General features: G+C 41.2%; 1 protein-coding gene and 1 pseudogene across 1 annotated transcript in view; both read right to left on the bottom strand.

Annotated features, from left to right (window-relative positions):
* The window catches only part of SIMC1 (SUMO interacting motifs containing 1), a 30,079-nt gene that overhangs the window by 830 nt on the left and 10,869 nt on the right, over nucleotides 1-18,380 (bottom strand). The window contains exons 3-9 of the mRNA XM_054567949.1: nucleotides 18,006-18,238; nucleotides 17,157-17,226; nucleotides 10,633-10,787; nucleotides 6,627-6,779; nucleotides 4,658-4,786; nucleotides 2,913-3,069; nucleotides 2,700-2,784 (exon numbers count right to left, since the gene is read on the bottom strand). Coding sequence (XP_054423924.1) covers nucleotides 2,700-2,784; nucleotides 2,913-3,069; nucleotides 4,658-4,786; nucleotides 6,627-6,779; nucleotides 10,633-10,787; nucleotides 17,157-17,226; nucleotides 18,006-18,238 — 982 coding nt within the window. The remainder of the gene's footprint in view (nucleotides 1-2,699; nucleotides 2,785-2,912; nucleotides 3,070-4,657; nucleotides 4,787-6,626; nucleotides 6,780-10,632; nucleotides 10,788-17,156; nucleotides 17,227-18,005; nucleotides 18,239-18,380) is intronic.
* Nucleotides 12,086-12,204, bottom strand: LOC129071296 (uncharacterized; annotated as a pseudogene).

Here is an 18,380-nt window from a genome sequence, read left to right as displayed (position 1 = left end):
TCTGTTTAAGTGAGACCATTTCGTATGTGTTGTAGGATAGACCAAATGAGTAAACATATTTGTGTTCAGAAGCAGGTGTAGGGGATTGCTTCTGTTCGCCAGAGGGTGTGAGTTCAACACACCCCAGCATCCTGTCTCAGTGGGGCTGCTCTGATCTCTGCGGAAATGTTTGTAAAAGGTGAAGGGTCTTTACAAAAGTAATTTAACCATGTATAAGGAGTTTAGGAAAGTGGTTGGAAATTCCTATAGAATCTCACTTTCTGATCTTGCCCAGTGATTTCATAGAAAAGTAATTCCTTCCAGACTTTGGCAACAGACTTAAGTTCAAATCCTGGCTTGCATTTACTTTTCTCTAAACCTTTGCTTTCCTGAAGGTCAATGACTTTTACAAGGTCATTGGGTGGTATAAGCCAGGGCTTGTAAATTTACCTGTCTTCCTCTTCCCTCCCTCCACAGTAAGAAGTTTCCCATCCTTGTCCCTTCTTCCCTCACCCCTGGAGCTTGACAACTCAGGGTGACCTCCAGATCCCCTCAACAACGTCCCCCTCAGAGATGACTAAGGAGCCCTCACAGTAAAATGCCCACTGGCAAGGACACAGACCATTTCAGGGTACCCTTCAGCTGTGTTCTTTGTAGGACTCTATTTTCAAACTACTCTTTCTGAATACTTTTTCCCCTTAACTGTTGGTCTCCAAAGAAGCTGAAAAGGATGTTAAGGATAAAATGGCATTGGAACAGCCCATTTATTCAATATGGGGTGGGCAAAAGTAGTTTTACAATTGTGAGTACACGAGTTTATTATTGTACCATTTATTAATTATTGTATTATTTGTATTACAACTGTAAACCTACTTCTGCCCACCCGTGTAGACTGATCTGAGGCCTTCCTTTCCCTTATTTGAAGAATAAGAATATTTTTTCATAAAACCAGATACCATGTCCACATTAAGTCACTGCTGCCCATGACCCAGGTGTATTTCCTGGGAAGCAAAACAAATGAACCAGAAGTGTTAAAGTGAATTTTAAATTTAAAAAAAAAAAGTTGCTTTAATATTAAACTTTCTGCTAGATCTTCAAAAGAAATAATTACATAAGCTCAGTGAGGCTAAGCACACATGGAATTTACCTTTCGGGCCTTGTTCTAAGAACGCTATGCACCGCTCTTTGAGGGCGCTGAAAACGCCCCGACAACTCAACCAGACTGTGGCCTTGACAGCGCACTCCCTCAAGGTTAGTCACCAGGACTGCAGACAGAGAGAAGAGCCTTGCAGCTGACCCCTGTCCGGGGAAACAGGCAGCCCAAGCCCTGCCTACTGTTTTCACAGCTTGCGGTCAGCCTTGGCAGGTCACGTAGGACCAGCCCCCCTCTGCAGAAGGAAGGGACTGAGGTCTGGAGAAAAAAGGGCTGCCCAACACAGGGTAAGTGCTGGGGTTGGATTTAAACTCACCTTAAACTCACCTTAAATCCAGTGCCTTTTTAAAAAAAAAGCTCTGCAACAACTTCATCAGTTCTAGGCCTGAGAGGGTATCACTACTGAGCTAAAATCAACCTCAACAGGACCATGGCAGCTAAATTTTATACACATACTTTTCCTACTTCCGGTTTCACAAGAAGTTGCAAGACACTGCCCCTCCACCTCTCAATACTTCAGTATGGCGTTCTTAAGATCAAGGATGTTTAATTTCATAAACCAGGATAACTATCAAAAATAGGAAATTTAATATTAATGCAATTCTATTATTTAATCTATTTAAATTTTACTAATTGTCCCAATAACGTACTTTCTAGCTGCTGCTTTCCTGGTTCAGGATCCCACCTAGGATCATGTTTTGCATTTAGTATTCATGTGCTTTAGTTTCTTTCTAAAAAGGAGCAGTCTTGGTCCTCCTTTGTTTTTTAAGAAATTGGCACTTTTGAAGAGTACAGGTCAGTCAATCTGTAAAAGCTTCCTCTAAATGGGTTTGTCTAACCTTCCTTGTGATTAGATTTAGGTCATGGATTTTTGGGAAGGGTACTGCGTAAGTGCTGAGGTGTCCTCAGGCACCACAGCAAGAAGAATGCCAGTTTTCTTCTAAAGTTACTATCTTTCCTTTTTGTAATTAGTAACTATATCAGTTTTCCCAAGGACCTCGTTAATCCTTGGCTAATAAAGTATTCTCATCTGAAGCAGCTATTGCACCATTATCCTTGTCAGTGTTTGCCTCCTGTGTGTTAGGTACTCGGCTCTTCCAGGTCCTGTTGATCCCTGGCTTCACCTGCGATTTGAGCACAGCCACTTTTGACAGACTGTAGGGTGTCGTCCATTATTGCAAGATGTACACTTTTACCTTGTCACTGATTTGCCCTGTACTTGCACCATACTGCGCTTATAATGTCCATAGTCAGTGAGCGATCGACCCGCCCTTGCAGTGATGGGCTGGGGTAGGATACCAGGGCCAGGCGGGTCACTGCTGGGCACTTCCCGGGTTACAAAGGTTCTTGCTTACTCTTAATACTCATGAGGTGCAATGTATTACATATTATAGTGAAAATAGGTGAATTCTTCTGTGTCATAGCAGTGATTCTAGTGATGTCATTCCTTGTTTCTTACAACCAAGAAACAATGCTCACTGGTTAGAATTCCTACGTAACTTTAATTCATAATAATGTTCTCTGGGAGACTCCCACACCATCCTACATGTGAAAAAATGCTCCTTACCTCTTAAAACATGTTGATAGCTGGATAACAGAAACTGCAGGTGCTCGACCAGCTCATCCCACGTCTGCCACTGCATTTTGTCCGACTGCGGAGACAGTAAGAGCACTTGCTAATAAGTTAAAGGTTCCATGCAGTTTCCAAGTCACTCCGATGTGATGCTCAGGGGTGGGGGGTCAGGGTCCAGGGCCTGAACTGAAGCAGGGAGGCAGGTACCTGGCACTTGAGCAGCGACGTGGAATTGTTCAGGAAGTAGAGGGCCTGGGCCAGAGACAGAGGCAGGCGGGTGGGCGTCTTGCAGCTGTGCAGGAAGATGATTTCTAACACCTTGCAGCGCAGGAGGTGGCTTTCCATGGTGGTAAAAAACATCTCTCTGCACAGAGAAGGGAAAGAGGGATAACCGTCACGGCTCTTATTTCCAGGAACGTGGTCCACAAGCCCCCCTCAATGCTCTAACATATGCCCTAAAATAGGCTGCTATGGAGCCTGTGGACAGGGCAGACGCAGGTTTGCTCATGAACCAACAACTGCTGGAGGTGGGGAAGTGTCTATGATATTTGGAAAAGACCAGTTTAGGACACATTAAAGAGAAGTACTTCATACCATGACTAAGAGAATAGTGGGAGTAAATTTATTGGAATGTTCACAGTGTGCTAGAAACTGTTCGGCTCAGCAAAGAACATTAAAATAAGGGATCTTCTAGTATAATTTGGGTGGTTGCCAATTTGCCCCTTCTGAGAGAATTTTAAGGTAGGGCCAGGTTTTAAATTATTTTTGCCCATGTTAAGTCTAAATTTGTTTATAGTTATGCATTCCCAAGATTTCTCATCTCTCACCAGAATCTGGGCTTAAATGAGTGAATGGTATGAGAGTTGGACTCAAATGAAATACTCCTGAAAAAGTGGTAGAGCAAGCGTGGCGTCTATGCACATCCTTCCCTCCGACCGCTCTCACATACTGCCTCCTGTGAGCAACGAACTTGGGGTTAAGAAGTCCTGGGTTTAAATTTGGATTCTGAATCTGTCTGATTAGCTGTGTAACCCTGGGCTAGTTATTTCACGATTGTTAGTATTTTTCTCATTTGTTAGTTTCATGAAAATGTGAGATAACGTGACAATGACTGGCACAGTGTAGGGACCCAGTGAATGTTTGTCTGAATCTCAGCAGGGTGTTTTAATTTAACCTTTATGATGGTTTTGTTTGGCATGGCGCTTGTTCTAACAGAGGAACCCGTGCTGTAGAAGAACACTCTTGGCTGCTGGCTGGGAGCTCAGGGCACTGGGGATGGGAAGCAAACAGGGAACTAAGGGAGGCACTGTCCCCGAGGGCCGCCACTGCACAATGGCTCTCTCATCGTTACTTCCTGTACCAGCAACTGTTCATGAATTCATATTCATTCCAGTTTATTTTTCTTCCTCTGGATTCTAAAATTACTGGTTCAAAGGAGGACTCAATAGTTCTAGCCAAGAGTCTAATTCTTTATCCCCTCCTAATGGAATGCTTCATTAATTCATGCTTATAGAAACTGAATTCCTTATTCTTACTATCTGGGCTCATTCTACAGGCCCAGCCCTATTCATTCTTGGATAATCTCTAATATTGGACATGCCTATTTCATTCATCCCCCAGGCCTTCAGTGAACATTTATGCCAGGCTCTATGGCTGAAGGTCAGAGTAGAAGGCTGTGCTTAAGAAGTGAACCTTGAAGGATGAGTAAGCTTAGCCAAATGGACAAAGTAGGAAAATTTAGGCTCCATTTACATGTAGTCTTCCTCTTCCCCCACAATTATGCCTTAGTTACAAATAATAACAATTTATTGAGAACTTTTTTCTTTCACAGGTTATAGAGACAGGAGCTTCCCCTCCCACCTCTCCTCCTCACCCCCAATTTATTCCAATTTGGAATTTTCTTTCAAAATTATATTCCCAGAATAAAAAAGAAAAACAGAACTAAGACTCACCTCTGACTCCTCTCAGGAATGTCCAGCACAAACCCGAACATCATCTCGGCAATTTTATTGGAGCTGCAGGTGGGGGTCCTGTCCACCTCCACGGCTATGGACAGCATCCGCTGCAGCTGGCACACAACCCTGGGTCCAGGGCAGAGCACAGGTGAGTGGGAGTCTGGCGGGAGCCACCCTGCTGGGCCGGGAGGAGGTCTCCGCCCGTGTTCTACAGGGTCTTGTAAAGCACACGGTAGGCGAGGTAGAACTGCTGAAGCTGTCGGCATGCTTCATTTAGCAGTTTCACCTACCCGAATCCCTTTTGCCAGATCATACTATCTGAACCTCTCAGAACCTGGGGTTGAGCTGCAAAAGCAAGCTGCTTTTAAATTCCAAAATAGAAACATACCACATTAAGGATCTCGAGTATTTTGAGGATCATCTAACCTATAACTTCTTGATTGTGCAGATGAAGAAACAGGTCCAGAATGACTAACATGTACTTGAATTCCTTTGATACATGGGATAATACAGGGATGGGCAAAATAAGTTTATAGTTATGAAACACAGTTTATTCTTGTATTATTATTTATTAATTATTGTATTATATCTTTTTCCATATGAACTGTAAACCTATCTTTGTCCACTCCTGTAGATATTTACCATACAGTTTTCTCCTGTCACTGGTTCCTTTACACTAATCTTTCACTAAGTTCAGCCTCAGAACTTCAACTAGTGGAATGTGACCCTCTCTCCCATGAGACCTCACTGGGCTGATGCGGTGGAGGAATCTGAGCGACCCCTCTGAAAGGTGAGCCTGGCCCAAGTCACACTTTTCTAACAGGCATTATTCCTGTGACAGAAACTATGCAGCTGGTGACACACTAGCTGGGCCAGGGGCTTGGGCGTCAGATTCTGGGTCTGCAGGGACAAGCTGTTTAACCTTTGACAAATCCCTAACACTGCCTATTTCAGAAGGCTGCGAGTGCTCTGGGAGATCCTGGCACACAGGTGTACATTCGTGTAAATTGTAGTGCCCATTGTTGTTAAGACCGCAATAAATTGACTTTATACTTCCACAACTATTTACTTACAGCAAATGTATTGTCATTATTATTTATATGAGATTAGCTTCCACTGAAGGAACTGTGTCTGCCTCTGTCTTGGATCTGTACACTGGGGTTCAGGGATAACTCTACTTTAGGGCCTCCCCCAATCTGCCTAAGCCAATCCTTCATTGTTCCAAAACATTCTCCCTTTTGATGCAAGAATGTCTCCTAAATTAGTTAAAAGCCTTATGTGAAAAGCAGCTTGGCACAAATAGATTATAATATGGCTTTCTGATTTTAGGCATAAATGCTGTGTTTGAAATGTTGTGACTGGTTTTTAACAGTTGACGAGGGATAGTAGGTTACTTGTATAAGGGCAGCTCCAGCCCCTAGAATCTTCGCATCTCTAAAAATGCCAAGACCACTCTCAACCCCATAAAAGAAACGCCAGGAATCTCTTTCCTGGGCCATCTGAGGTCTGGGACTGGCCTGACCTGAGCCACTGCTGTTACGACCTGGTGGAAGCGGCAGGTGGAATGGCCAGACCCCTCCCAGCACTGGAGGAGACAGAGGCAGGTCCTTGAGGACTAGGGGCTGCGGGATCGCCCACTGCCTGCCCCCTTCTGTTGTCAGTGGCAGCTGTAAACGTACAGTCTCTTGGTGTCTAGGAAAGGGAAGGCAGTGTCCTCGCTTTTTGTTTCACTGCAGTCTGTAAATCTGTGATCACTTAGTGGAGTCCTGTCCATCTAGGGGGACGCACCTGCTGTTGTTCTACTTTGGAATTAGAAATTTAGTCTTTAGTCACACAAGAGAGTCCTTTTAGTAAGACCCCTTCTGTTATAGGGCTTGTTAACTTGGGGAACCTGCCCCGAGGCTGTGGGGCTGTTTCTATAGCAGTCAGGCCCAGCGGCCCCAGGTAGGGCAGCTTCCGCCCTTACACCTGAGTGGTGTTCTTCGTCGGGGTAGGCTGGGGACTGGGGTGGCTACTGCTGGCCTTCAAGACGCCTGTTCCCGAAGAGGCGTGACTCCCATTTGGGGGCTGAGTTAGTCCACCTTCAGTCACCGCTCTGACCAACCACTTGATCACATCCCTGCAAGGGAAAAGAGCAAGTTTAGACTTTTGTCTCACTGTGTGGTGCTCAGAACTGCAGCTTAACCTTGGCTCCAAGACTCCTAGGTCTCCCCAGTGGCAACAGAGGGCCAACAGGCCATTTTCACTGTGTAAACAAGCCTACTGGAAGCCGCATGTTTAACTGCAGTGGGGCTACAAAAGTAACTCAAATACCAACGTTTTCTCTGAGTTGTCACCACTGAGAGGTACTTCCAAGGTTAAAGGGCACTATCTGTGGCTTCCTGATCAGGTGGTAAGTTGGACTGAATGACCACAGGAGCTTCTTGCTGGCTTTCACTTATTAGGTGTCATCTATTAAAGGTAATAACCCAGGTTTACAGTGCATGCATGGGATTCCTAGTTTACACAGGGGGTCGGCTCTAAAAGTCTGAAAGGTAAAAATATCTCATATTCAAAATTACTTTTGACAATCACTTAGGTAACCCAGGTAAAAATGGTAGGTTGAAAACACACATCTAATTTTGTTCCTTCCTAAAATCCCACTAATAAATACTATAGTAAATAATTTTTTAAACATCTACAAAGAAGAAGAGAAAAAGAGAGGAAACACTAATAATGAAATTTGGGAAACTGGAAGGAAAATGAAGTATATTCACAAAATAGAATATTACATATTAGTGAAAATGGAATAGCTACAGTAATACATAACAATACGAACAAATCTAAGTACTTTGTGATATTAAGTGAAAAATAAAAGACTTTTTTATATAATAGATTACATACAACATGATATCCTTTTATTACAGCTAAAAGGAACTGAAATAAAAATATATACTTTATAGGAACACATGCAGGTGCAATAAAACCACACAAAAAGAAAAGGGACGACTAATATTCAGGGCACCGATGACTTTGGGTGCAGGAAGGAGCAAGAGGAGGCGAAGGGAGATGGATGAGTTGTCAGATGTAGGTAATTGTCTAGGTCCCAGCCTTTGATTTGGGGGGTGGTTGAGAGATGCTGATTACAAAATCAAAAGTAACCAATTAACTAAGTAAATAAGGCAAGTGAGTCATATTTTAAGGATAATGTTTAATCTAAATGGTAAAGGGATACGTTTTAACTGACTTAGCAGAATTGAGAAAGCTGAATTCTAAGCCAGCTTTCCTATTTAATATTAAATTAATATTAAGTTAAGAGCAATCCTACTTAATCTCACTTACGTAAGAACTGAAAACAAATGTTTTTCCATAGCTCTGCAAATGGTAGTACAAGGTTTCTCTGAAGTGGGGGTGGAAGGGGTAAACTGATGGCTTATGAGATGTTGAAGAAAATTTCAGACCCCTCAATCTTCCCCAACCCGGAGGACTATAGGTCATCTTTGTGGCGAGGTAAAACGGAGGGTCTCTGGACTAGGATACTAGGCCCGGTAGGGAGGCAAAGGCACCGAAGCCAACACAGGGCACTGCAGGAGCACGTGCATGCTGCAGGCAGAGACCCTGGCCGTCTCCCTGCACCTGACTTCCCGAACCTTGGCATCCCAGTCTTTACCCTTCATGTAGGACACTGGAAGTCTTCTGTGGAAAACCCATCCAGCCCAAGAGGAAAGACCTAAGAACATTGGACAAGGGACTGTCTAAGTAATGCACAGCCAGTTCCACCTGCAGGAAAGTTCAGAAATGACAAGTCCTCCCAATACTTAGAGCTTTAATTCAACTTTTGAGTCTGTCACCCATAAACATGGAGAGACTACCAAGGTTTATCAGACATCTATGGAAATATTCTAACATGAGAGATAAAGACCAAAATAGCCAAAAACCCTCCTGACCAAAAGAAAAGCAACTTGGAAAAAAGAGACATTATGCAGAGAATAAACAAGAACAAAAGCTAACATTAGTATCATCAAAGATATGTGAAGACATGAATCCATGAATGAAGACCACAGAATATTATTTATTACTTTAAAAAAGAACATTTAGAGAAATAAGTAAAAGAGCTCTTGGAAATTAAAAACATGATAACAGAAATGGAAACTATTTTCCAGGAATGGAGGACATGTTTCTAGACTGTAATGGCCCAAACAATGGATGGATATAGACCTACAGAAAACACACTGGGCAAAAAAAAAAGGTTTTATAAATTTCCAGAGATAAAAATTGGAGCACATAAAAAGAATCAGTAATCAAAATAGCTTGAGATTTAACAGCGATTCTGGAAGCTAGAAGACAACAGAAGCTTTCCTTCAATGCTCTGTAGAGAAGTTATTCCTAACCTTAATGCCTATACTCAGTTATCCATCAATGTGTGGGAAGATAAAGATAATTTCAGATATACAAGATCTCAAAAATTTTACTTCCCATATACCTTTCTAAGAAGCTACTGGGGACTGATCCATCATAACAAGGCAGTAAACCAAGAAAGAGAAAATTCAGGACAAATAAGCAAACAAGAGATCCAACACTGGGAATAGGTGGAGGAATTCTCACACTTAACGATAAGGACTGGCAGAGAGGACAACCAGTCCAGACGCAAGGAGGTTGCAATGCTTCACCGCAGATATTCCAGAAGACGAAATTGATAAGGCTGCAAATACACATCTGAGGGGAGACTCAGACCAAATAGAAGAGAATTTGAAATCGACTTCCAATATGTATAAAACTAAAAATAAGGCAATTATCAACTCTAAGGAAAACAAACAGGTAGGAGAGGAAAAGTTATCATAGTTTAGTACTTGGTTAAACTCTGACTAGCATACATAGTCATGGTAATAGAAATATCGAATACTGACCTACACAAAATTATGATATAACTATATGAATGATGTGGGGGCTGGAAAATATATGTGTGGGAGGGAGGAGGAAGGGAGCAAAAAGAGCTAACTCCTCATCTTTCATGTGGGAAGTCGATAGATAATAGCTAGTAATGAATAGTCAAGAATTGGTAATGCAAGCAGGTTTTTTAGCCACACAAAAAAATATCCAAAGAATCACTTAAACAATTCTTTGCTCGTGGGACAGGAAAATGCAAGTGAGGGAATCTGGGGATCAGGATCACTCTTAGACCTTGTAGGGCTGGTTTACTCTTTGTAGGGACAGTAAGAGAAGTAAACCCCTTACAAAGGCGTCATGTGGAGACTGACTTACCATCTTTCTCTTTTTAAAACCTTATCTGTGAAGAATAATTCATATACAATAAACGGCACACAGGTTTTGGTGTGATGTTTTGATAAATCATGCGTACATCCATGTAACCACAACATTTATCCCATATCCATCTTACTTGGATTAAAGACAGCTGGTTTCCCATCTGGAACACAGGGCTTTTTTCACTGATAAAGCACAAGGAGGACCTAGTTTGCATTTCAAGGCCACAGATGCCTATTTTTAACCCCCAGAATCACGCTCTGTATAGTGAGAGGCTCACCTCAGGAGAGGTGGAAATGAAAGCGACTGACCTGAGGGGGACCTGTCTCCCATCATCTACTCTGGCCAAAGCCTAGCTCACATAGCAGAATGGTCAGCCAGGTCACTCTCATTCAAATTGCTATCTTTTAATTTAAAACCCAACTATGCTATCCTGTGCTCTTTGCAGATTCTCTACTTACTGATTTTCTACCCCAGACTGACTCACACAAGTTAAGGTTTCTCTTCAATCTTATGAGGTGGTTTGGACGAGTGAAATAGAGCAAAGCAAGTCCGATGGCACAAGCTCTGGCGCCTGACGTTCACTTGGTACAGAGAGAATTCGTTTCAGGCTGTTAGTTTCAGTAACAACCAGTCATGCCACCACACCTAGACTAGCTCACCCATCTGTGTTCTCTGGCTCACCTACGCCCCCTGCCTCCTGTCCTCCCAGGGCTCGGGTAGCTGGTTACCTGACGTTGTGGGGCTGCTTGTCACAGGACAGCACCATGTTAGCGATGGATTGCTGCAGGTGCTGTCGTTGCTTCCTCAGGGTCTGCTGGAAGTCATCTTCCAGGGTCTGTACCACGTAACGCAGGAAAAGGACTCGCCCAGGCAGATTTTGTCCCTGTGGGAGAAAAAATGAGAAGTATTTTCTCATCTCCCGGATGACAGCCGTGGGCCCTCATAAATACTAAGTCCAAAGGAAGGCCATGCATGTGTCAACAAGCATGTCTATACCTAAAAGGCAGGGAGCAGGCAGTCTAGGTCATTACAAAAGAGGGCAGATGGGGCATTTCTACAGCCTGGTGGCCCAGGCATGCAGACTTCCCGATTTTAAGAGACAATGATAGGAAATCAGTCCCATTCTCTCACTAAATTCATCACTTTGAGAACAAACCCTAAACTCTGGCTATCAGAACAGAGAAGCACTAGCTCCCAAATGACTCTGCTGAGCTGCTACATCAAGCAAGCAGCTGCAACGCCCACCCTGCTGCTGAACTCCCAGTAATGTGAGCGGATGCACGGCCTTACTGTGTTTTCTGTTTAGGTGAGATGATCCTAACCCAGAAAGCCCAACTGAGGCAGGTAGAGCACATGGGCTTTGCTGGCACACAGACCCTGTTTATTGATTTTTGTTTGAAACCCCTTATTTAATGTATTCTTTCTGAGTCTCAGTGTCCCCGTGATGTATGTGGTGATAATTCTAACCAAAGCCAATGCAAGTCCCTACCGCTCAGCAGGCGGGTATGCACAATTTGGTAGTTTCCCTTTACTGGGGACACCAGTGCTGGGATCCAGGCCTGGGAGCTCAGGCTTTGAAACTTCAAAGAATGAGAGAGCACCAGTCACCAAACCGTTTCTAGTGGGGAACACCAGAGGGTAGGCATATTTTCTAGATACATAAACTCTCGAAGTAGGGTATGGTTTGGTCAGTAGGAAAAAGAACGACCATTCTAAGTATCTACCATTTCTTTTTTTGGAGGAGGTTGGGATGGAATACCTTTGTCTTCTAAATTATCTCTAATCTATTGATATGATTTTTCAAAACTACAGTACTCGTGCTGGATTTATGAAGAAACAAGTCTTCCAGCGACACCAGTCTCCACAACCACTTGTCCCCTCCAGTACCCTCGGGGGAATAACTTTTCACCTTTTGCTCCTGCAGGTTACCCTAAACATCTCCAAAAAATATGCTCTTATCACTATTTCTTTTCTTTTTTTAAAAAAGATTTTATTTATTTATATTTTAGAGAGAGGGGCAGGGAGGGAGAAAGAGAGGGAGAGAAACATCAACTGTTGCCACTGGCATGCGTCCTGACAGGGGGACCAAACCTGTAACCCAGGCACATGCCCTGACTGGGAATCAGACCCGAGACCTTTCCATTTGCAGGACAGCACCCAACTGAGTCTCACTGGTCAGGGCAAGTACAGCACCCAGTATTCCCAGGTGGTCTCCCATCCAAGTACTAACCAGGCCCAACCCTGCTTAGCTTCCGAGATCAGACGTAATCGGGTGTATTCACGGTGGTGTGGCCATAGATTCTTAATTGCTATTTCTTGATTCATCAACTTTATACATTATGTACTGGTTTCTGCTCTTCTACATAAAGATTTGACTCATTTATGCCACTTTCCATTTCTCTTCCTAAAATAACTACCTCAATTTATGTTCCATCATCTATAGATATCTTTTGTCTTTCCACATTGTAAGATAAGGATGCTCTAACAGCCCTACTATTCTGAAAGACACTGTCTCTTTTCATCTCCCAACCTTTATTTCCTATACTTTTCTATTCTCCATTGTTAAAACTAATAAAATTGTCTTCCATGCTTTGTATAAAACTGATTCTAAACATAACTAGTGCTTACAGTGTGAGGACCATGTTAAAATTATTACACTGGAAATCGATATAGTATACTAAGAAAATCATTTGTTTCTTGTGAAGTTTTATTTTCTTAAAGCTTCTTTTTTTATCTTCTCTATGTTGCTTGCCAGTATCACTTTTTTCATCTCCTCAAGAACGGTGTTGAATTTTGAGAATACCTTTCTTTCCCCAATTTTTTTTTTTTGTATTTTGAAACGCAACTTTATTGACAAACCATAAAATTCACCCATTTTAAATGTACAACTCAATGATTTGTTGTAAACTTAGTTTGGCAACTGTCACCATAACCATGACCACCGTCCTCAAGACTGTTTACAGTCAATCCCTGCCCCGGCCTCCAGTCCCAGATAACCACTCACCTACTTCTGGCTTTACTGACTTGCCTTTCTGGATATTTCACATATGCAGAATTATACAATATGTGTGTGTGTGTGTGTGTGGTTTCCTTTTACTTGGCTTAATGTTGAGATTTGTTCATGTCAGAGTGTGTACAAATAGCTCATTCCTTACTGAATGGTATTCCTGTGTATGGATATAGCACAAGTTATCAATTGACAGACATTTGGGTTTTTTCCACTTTTGGGCTATTATGAATGCTGCTGCTATGAATATTCACATGCAAGTCTTTGGTAGACAAAGGTTTTCATTTTTCTTGGGTTGATATCTGGACATAGGATAGCCAGGTCAGATGATATGTTTATGTTAAGATTTTTAAAGAAACTGACAAACTCTTCCAAAGTGTCTGTACCATTTATGTTCACACCAGCAACGTATGAGATGTCTGTCTCTATATTCTTGCCAACATTTGTTGTCTTTAAGAAATTTTTAATCGTGGTAAAAAAAATTAACATAAAAGTGAGCATCTTAACCATTTTTAAGTGTACAGTTCAGTAGTGTTAAGCATATTCATATAGTTGTGCAACAGATCGCCAGAATTTTCCCATCTTGCTAAACTGAAACTCTACACACACCCAGTAAATCCCAATTCCCCTCCTCCTAGCACCTGGTAAGCAACATTCTATTGGCTGCTTCTATGACTCTGACTACAGTAGATACCTCATGTAAGTCAAATCATCTAGTGATTGTCTTTTTGTGATGGGCTTATTTCACTTAGTATAATGTCCTCATTACACTACCATCCTTGATTCAGCATGTGAGAGGATTTCCCTCCTATTTAAAGCAGAATTAATATTCCCTTATATGGACCACATTTTGTCTAGCCTGCAACCTGTTGATGGGCACCTGGGTTGCTTCTACCTCTGGGCTATTATGAATAACACTCCTATGTATATGGGTGTACAAGTATCTCTTACATCCTTTCAATTCTGGGCATATATACCCAGAAGTGGGATTGGTGGGTCATGTTTTAATTCTATTTTTAATTTTTTTGAGGAACTACCATATAGTTTTCCAGAGTGGTCGCACCATTTTACAATCTTAACCACAGTGGACAAGGATTCTAATTTCTCCACATGCTTTCTACTTCTTACTTTCTGTTAAACATAGTTTCATATGCTTGTTGGCCATTTGCAGCTCATCTTGAGAGGAATGTCTATTCAAGTCTTCTGCCCTTTTAAAAATCTGTTTGGCTTGTTGTCAAGTTGTAGTTCTTTATGTATTATGGATATTAACCCCTTATCAGATATATGATCTAAGAATATTTTCTCCCATTTCATAGATTGCCTTTTCACTTGTGTCCTTTGCTGCAGTTTTTAACTTTAATGTAGTCCCATTTGTCTATGTTTGCTTTTTTTTGCCCGTGCCTTTAGTGTTTTACCAGAAAAATCAATGCCAAATCCAATGTCATGAAGCTTTCCCCTATGTTTTCTCCTAAGAACTTTATAAAATTGGATCTTATGTTTAGACCTTTGCTCCATTTTATATATGGTGTTGGGTAAGGGTCCAACTCCATTCTTTTGCATGTGGTTATAGATTTTCCCAATAACATTTGTAGAAGAGACTATCCTTTCCCCATTGAATGGTCTTAGCATCCTTGATGAATGTCACTTAATGATATTCACAAAGTTTTATTTTGGGTTCTTTATTCTATCCATATGTCTCTCTTTATAAGAGTACTACACTATTTGATTACTACATCTTTGTAATATGCTTAAAATCAAGAAGTATGAATACTCCAACTTCATTCTTCTTTTTTGAAATTGTTTTGGCTACTTTGGGTCCTTTGAGATTGTGTATGAATTTTAGAATGGATTTTTCTATTTCTGCAAAAAAAGTGCTATTAGGATTTTGATAGGGATTGTATTGAATCTGTGTATTGCTTTGGGTAGTAATGACATTGTCACAATATTTAGTCTTCCAATCCATGACCATGAGAAGTCTTATGATTTATTTGTCTTTATTTTCTTTCAGCAATATTTTATATTTTTCTGTGTACAAGTTGTTCACCTCCTTGGTTAGGTTTACACCTAAATATATTTTTATTTTTGATGTTACTGTTAATGGAATTTTCTTAATATTCTTTACAGAGCATGTTAGTATATAGAAATACAACTGATTTTTGCATAATTTTGAATCCTGCAACTTTGCTGAATTTAATTCTAACAATTTTCTGTATGGAATTTTTAGGGTTTTCTACATGTAAGATCATGTCATGTGTGAACAGAGATAATTTTACCTCTTCTTTTTCTATTTGGATGCCTTTTATTTCCTTTCCTTGCCTAATTGGTTTGGCTAGAACATCCAGTACTATGCTGAATAGAAGACATGAAAGCAGACATCCTTGCCTTGTTCCTGATCTTAGAGGAAAAGTTTTCAGTATTTTGCCACTGAGTATGATGTTCACTGTAGATTTTTCACATGGGGCTTTTGTTAGTTTCCTTCTGTTCCTATTTTGTTGAGTTTTTACCATGAAAGGGTGTTGAATCTTGTCAAATGCTTTTCTGCATTAATTGAGATGATCATATGGTTTTTGTTCTTCACTCTGTTAATGTGGTGTTTTACAGTGACTGATTTTTGTAATTTGAACCATCCTTGTATTCCTGGATAAATCCCACTCGGTCATGATATATAATCCTTATGATATGCTGCTGAATTTTGTTTGCTAGTATTTTGCTGACAATTTTTGGATCCATGTTCATAAAGGATGTTGGTCTATAGTTTTCTTGTGTCTTAGTCTAGCCTTCATATCAGAGTGATGCTGGCTTCACAGACTAAAGATACTTTGTATGATATCTATCTTATAAAATCTATTGAAATTTAATTATGGGCTAACATATAGTCTATCTTGGCATGTCCCACATGCACTGAGAAAAATGTGTATACTGTTGTTGAGTAGAATATTCTGCATATAACTGTTAGATCTGGTTGGTTTATTGTGTTAAGTCCCCTCTTCTCTTATCTTCTACCTGGTTGTTCTATCCATTATTGAGAGTGGGTATTAAAATCTCCAACTATTAATATAAAACTGTCTATTTCATCCTTCAATTCTATCAGTTTTTGCTTCATATTTGATAATTTGATAATCTGTCATTACATGCATAAATGTTTATAATTTTTTAAAAAATTCTCACCTGAGGACATGTTTATTGATTTTTAGAGAAAGGAGGAGGGGAGAGGGAGGGAGGGGGAAAGAAGAGAACAGAGGGAGAGAGAAGGAGAGAGAGGGAAACATCAATCCGTTGCCTCCCATTTGTGTCTCAATCAGGGATCAAACCCACAGCCTAGGTATGTGTCCTGACTGAGGATCAAATCTGCAACCTTGTGGTATATGGGATGACTCTGCAACCAGCAAGCCACCCAGCCAGGGCTGTTCCTTCATTCTTTTGGATGTATACCTTCAAGTAACCTACTAAGAAAAGGGGTATGAGGATATTTTTCAAGTTCCTAAATGTCTGGAAAAGTCTTTATTCTACTCTCACAGTTGACTAATATTTTAGCTGATATAGAATTCTAAGTTGAAAATAATTTGTTCCATCCAAGTGCTTTTGGGTGAGCAGACAGAAAAATGGCAAGTTCAGGTCAGAATGCAGAAGAATTATTTTCTGGAACACCAGCTCTACTAGTTGCCTTCATTTTGACAAATGGTTCATTAAATTTCTTAGACTACGAATCCTTAGGTAACCTGATGACTGAAATTTCTGTACCCAAGAATGGAGAGGTTGCCAGTTCTATCTACAAACTTCCAACAAATTTATACCCCATATTTGACTCTAAGCCTCTTATAAATTGTTTCTGAGTCCAAAACCCCTCTGCACCAGAGGACAGACTTCCCTCCTCCCGGACTGCAGCTCCTTCCACAGGTACTCCAGCCTCTGGCTTTCTCCGCCTACTTCGTCAGTCATCACTCTCACATTTCCTTTAGTTCTTCCCATCTCCATTCAGACCTAATGTCCTTCCACTTATTTTCATTGCCATCGATTTATAGTTTTCCTTATGCATTTATGGGATCTCAAGGAGAGGGGTAAGTGTGAATGTACTCACTCCTGAACTGGAAGACAGCACATACCATTCCAACAGGAATTTTTTAGTGGGGATGAGCGTATAAGGAAGAAATAATGGCAAAGACTTTACTCTCAGATTTGCTGTTACTTTTGTTTCTAGTTAAAATTTCCTCTCCAAAAGATACACCCTCATAATTGTTATGTTACCTCTTCCTCCATGACGTAAGTGAGCAGCTTCCAGTCCCACTCCACTGTCTTGGCATTAGCTGGATGTAGCCTGAAAGTCAAGTGACAGGAAATTAGCAGAGTTTAGTGGAAAGGGGGATGGGATCTGGAAGATGAAAGAAGCAAGAAGCCTCCTTATCCTGAGTGCTCTTGTCCCCATGTTGACACGATACCATGTCATCTGAGGGCAGTGGAACTTCGTGGGTGTTTTTGGCTTTTCTACACAGTAGCCATTTCTCTTTTGGGAGGCAAAAGTGACCCAATGTTGCCTTGAAGAAATCTATGCTTTGTTAGTCAGCCTACTGGCTTTACCTACCAGGACCCTGAAATGAAGCCTATGAAACATATTGAGCCAGTCATGATATTTTATCCCTCAGTTCACAGTGATTGGCCCACAGATGGGCTCATGTGTTATGTTATGCCAATTAAGCTACAGGACTCAATTTCAGAACTCTTGTGTGATTATAAAGGAAGCAGACTCGCTCTCCCACTGAGAGCATCATAAAAGTCATAAAAGCTAGAGGCTGAGAAGGCTACCACATGAAGTCTGAAAACAGAAGCAAAACAGAGCTGAAAAATGGATCCTTGCAACCATTTTTGAACTGAATTAAGTCGTCTTATACTTAGGTTTCTAGTAACATGAGTCATTAAATTCTCTTTTACTAGCTGTTAAAGCTAGTTTGGATTGGGTTTCCTGTCACTTGTAATCCAAATAACACTGATATACTAAGTCACTCTCTCTAATGGTTAGTTGAATGGAGCCTAGGCAAGAGAAAGCTGTGCCCCAGGTCCAGGTTCCCTAGAAGGTTTGCCAGCATCTACGGTTCATACTGTTGAATTTTCATGAGAAGCATGTAGGCCTCCTTGAGGACATCCACAGACTCAGAGCCACTGAGCAGGATTTTCTGGATGATGTGAGCCACAATTTCTCTGGGCGGATAATGCTGGGGTGACACGAAGTCCATCAAAAACTGCACAGTCCCCAGGGAAAAATTTTCTTCGATGGTGTTTGTTACCATTCTTAGTCTTCGATGAGGGATGGGTTCTAGTTTTTGACCCTTGCTCTGTAGAGATAAAAAGAAATAAGTTAGGATGGGTTTCTATAGACATAAAACAAGAGGTCCTGGAACAGGTTGAAGATAGCAAAGTTTTCCATGCCTTTGAAAAAATATTCATAATTTTTAAAAAAGAGGTTGGAAAGTCTTA

This window comes from Pteronotus mesoamericanus, unplaced genomic scaffold (assembly GCF_021234165.1).
Source record: "Pteronotus mesoamericanus isolate MK-2021 breed Mesoamerican mustached bat unplaced genomic scaffold, CSHL_Meso_final contig_1, whole genome shotgun sequence".
Lineage (NCBI taxonomy): Eukaryota > Metazoa > Chordata > Mammalia > Chiroptera > Mormoopidae > Pteronotus > Pteronotus mesoamericanus.
This window is presented reverse-complemented; position numbering and strand designations above follow the sequence as displayed.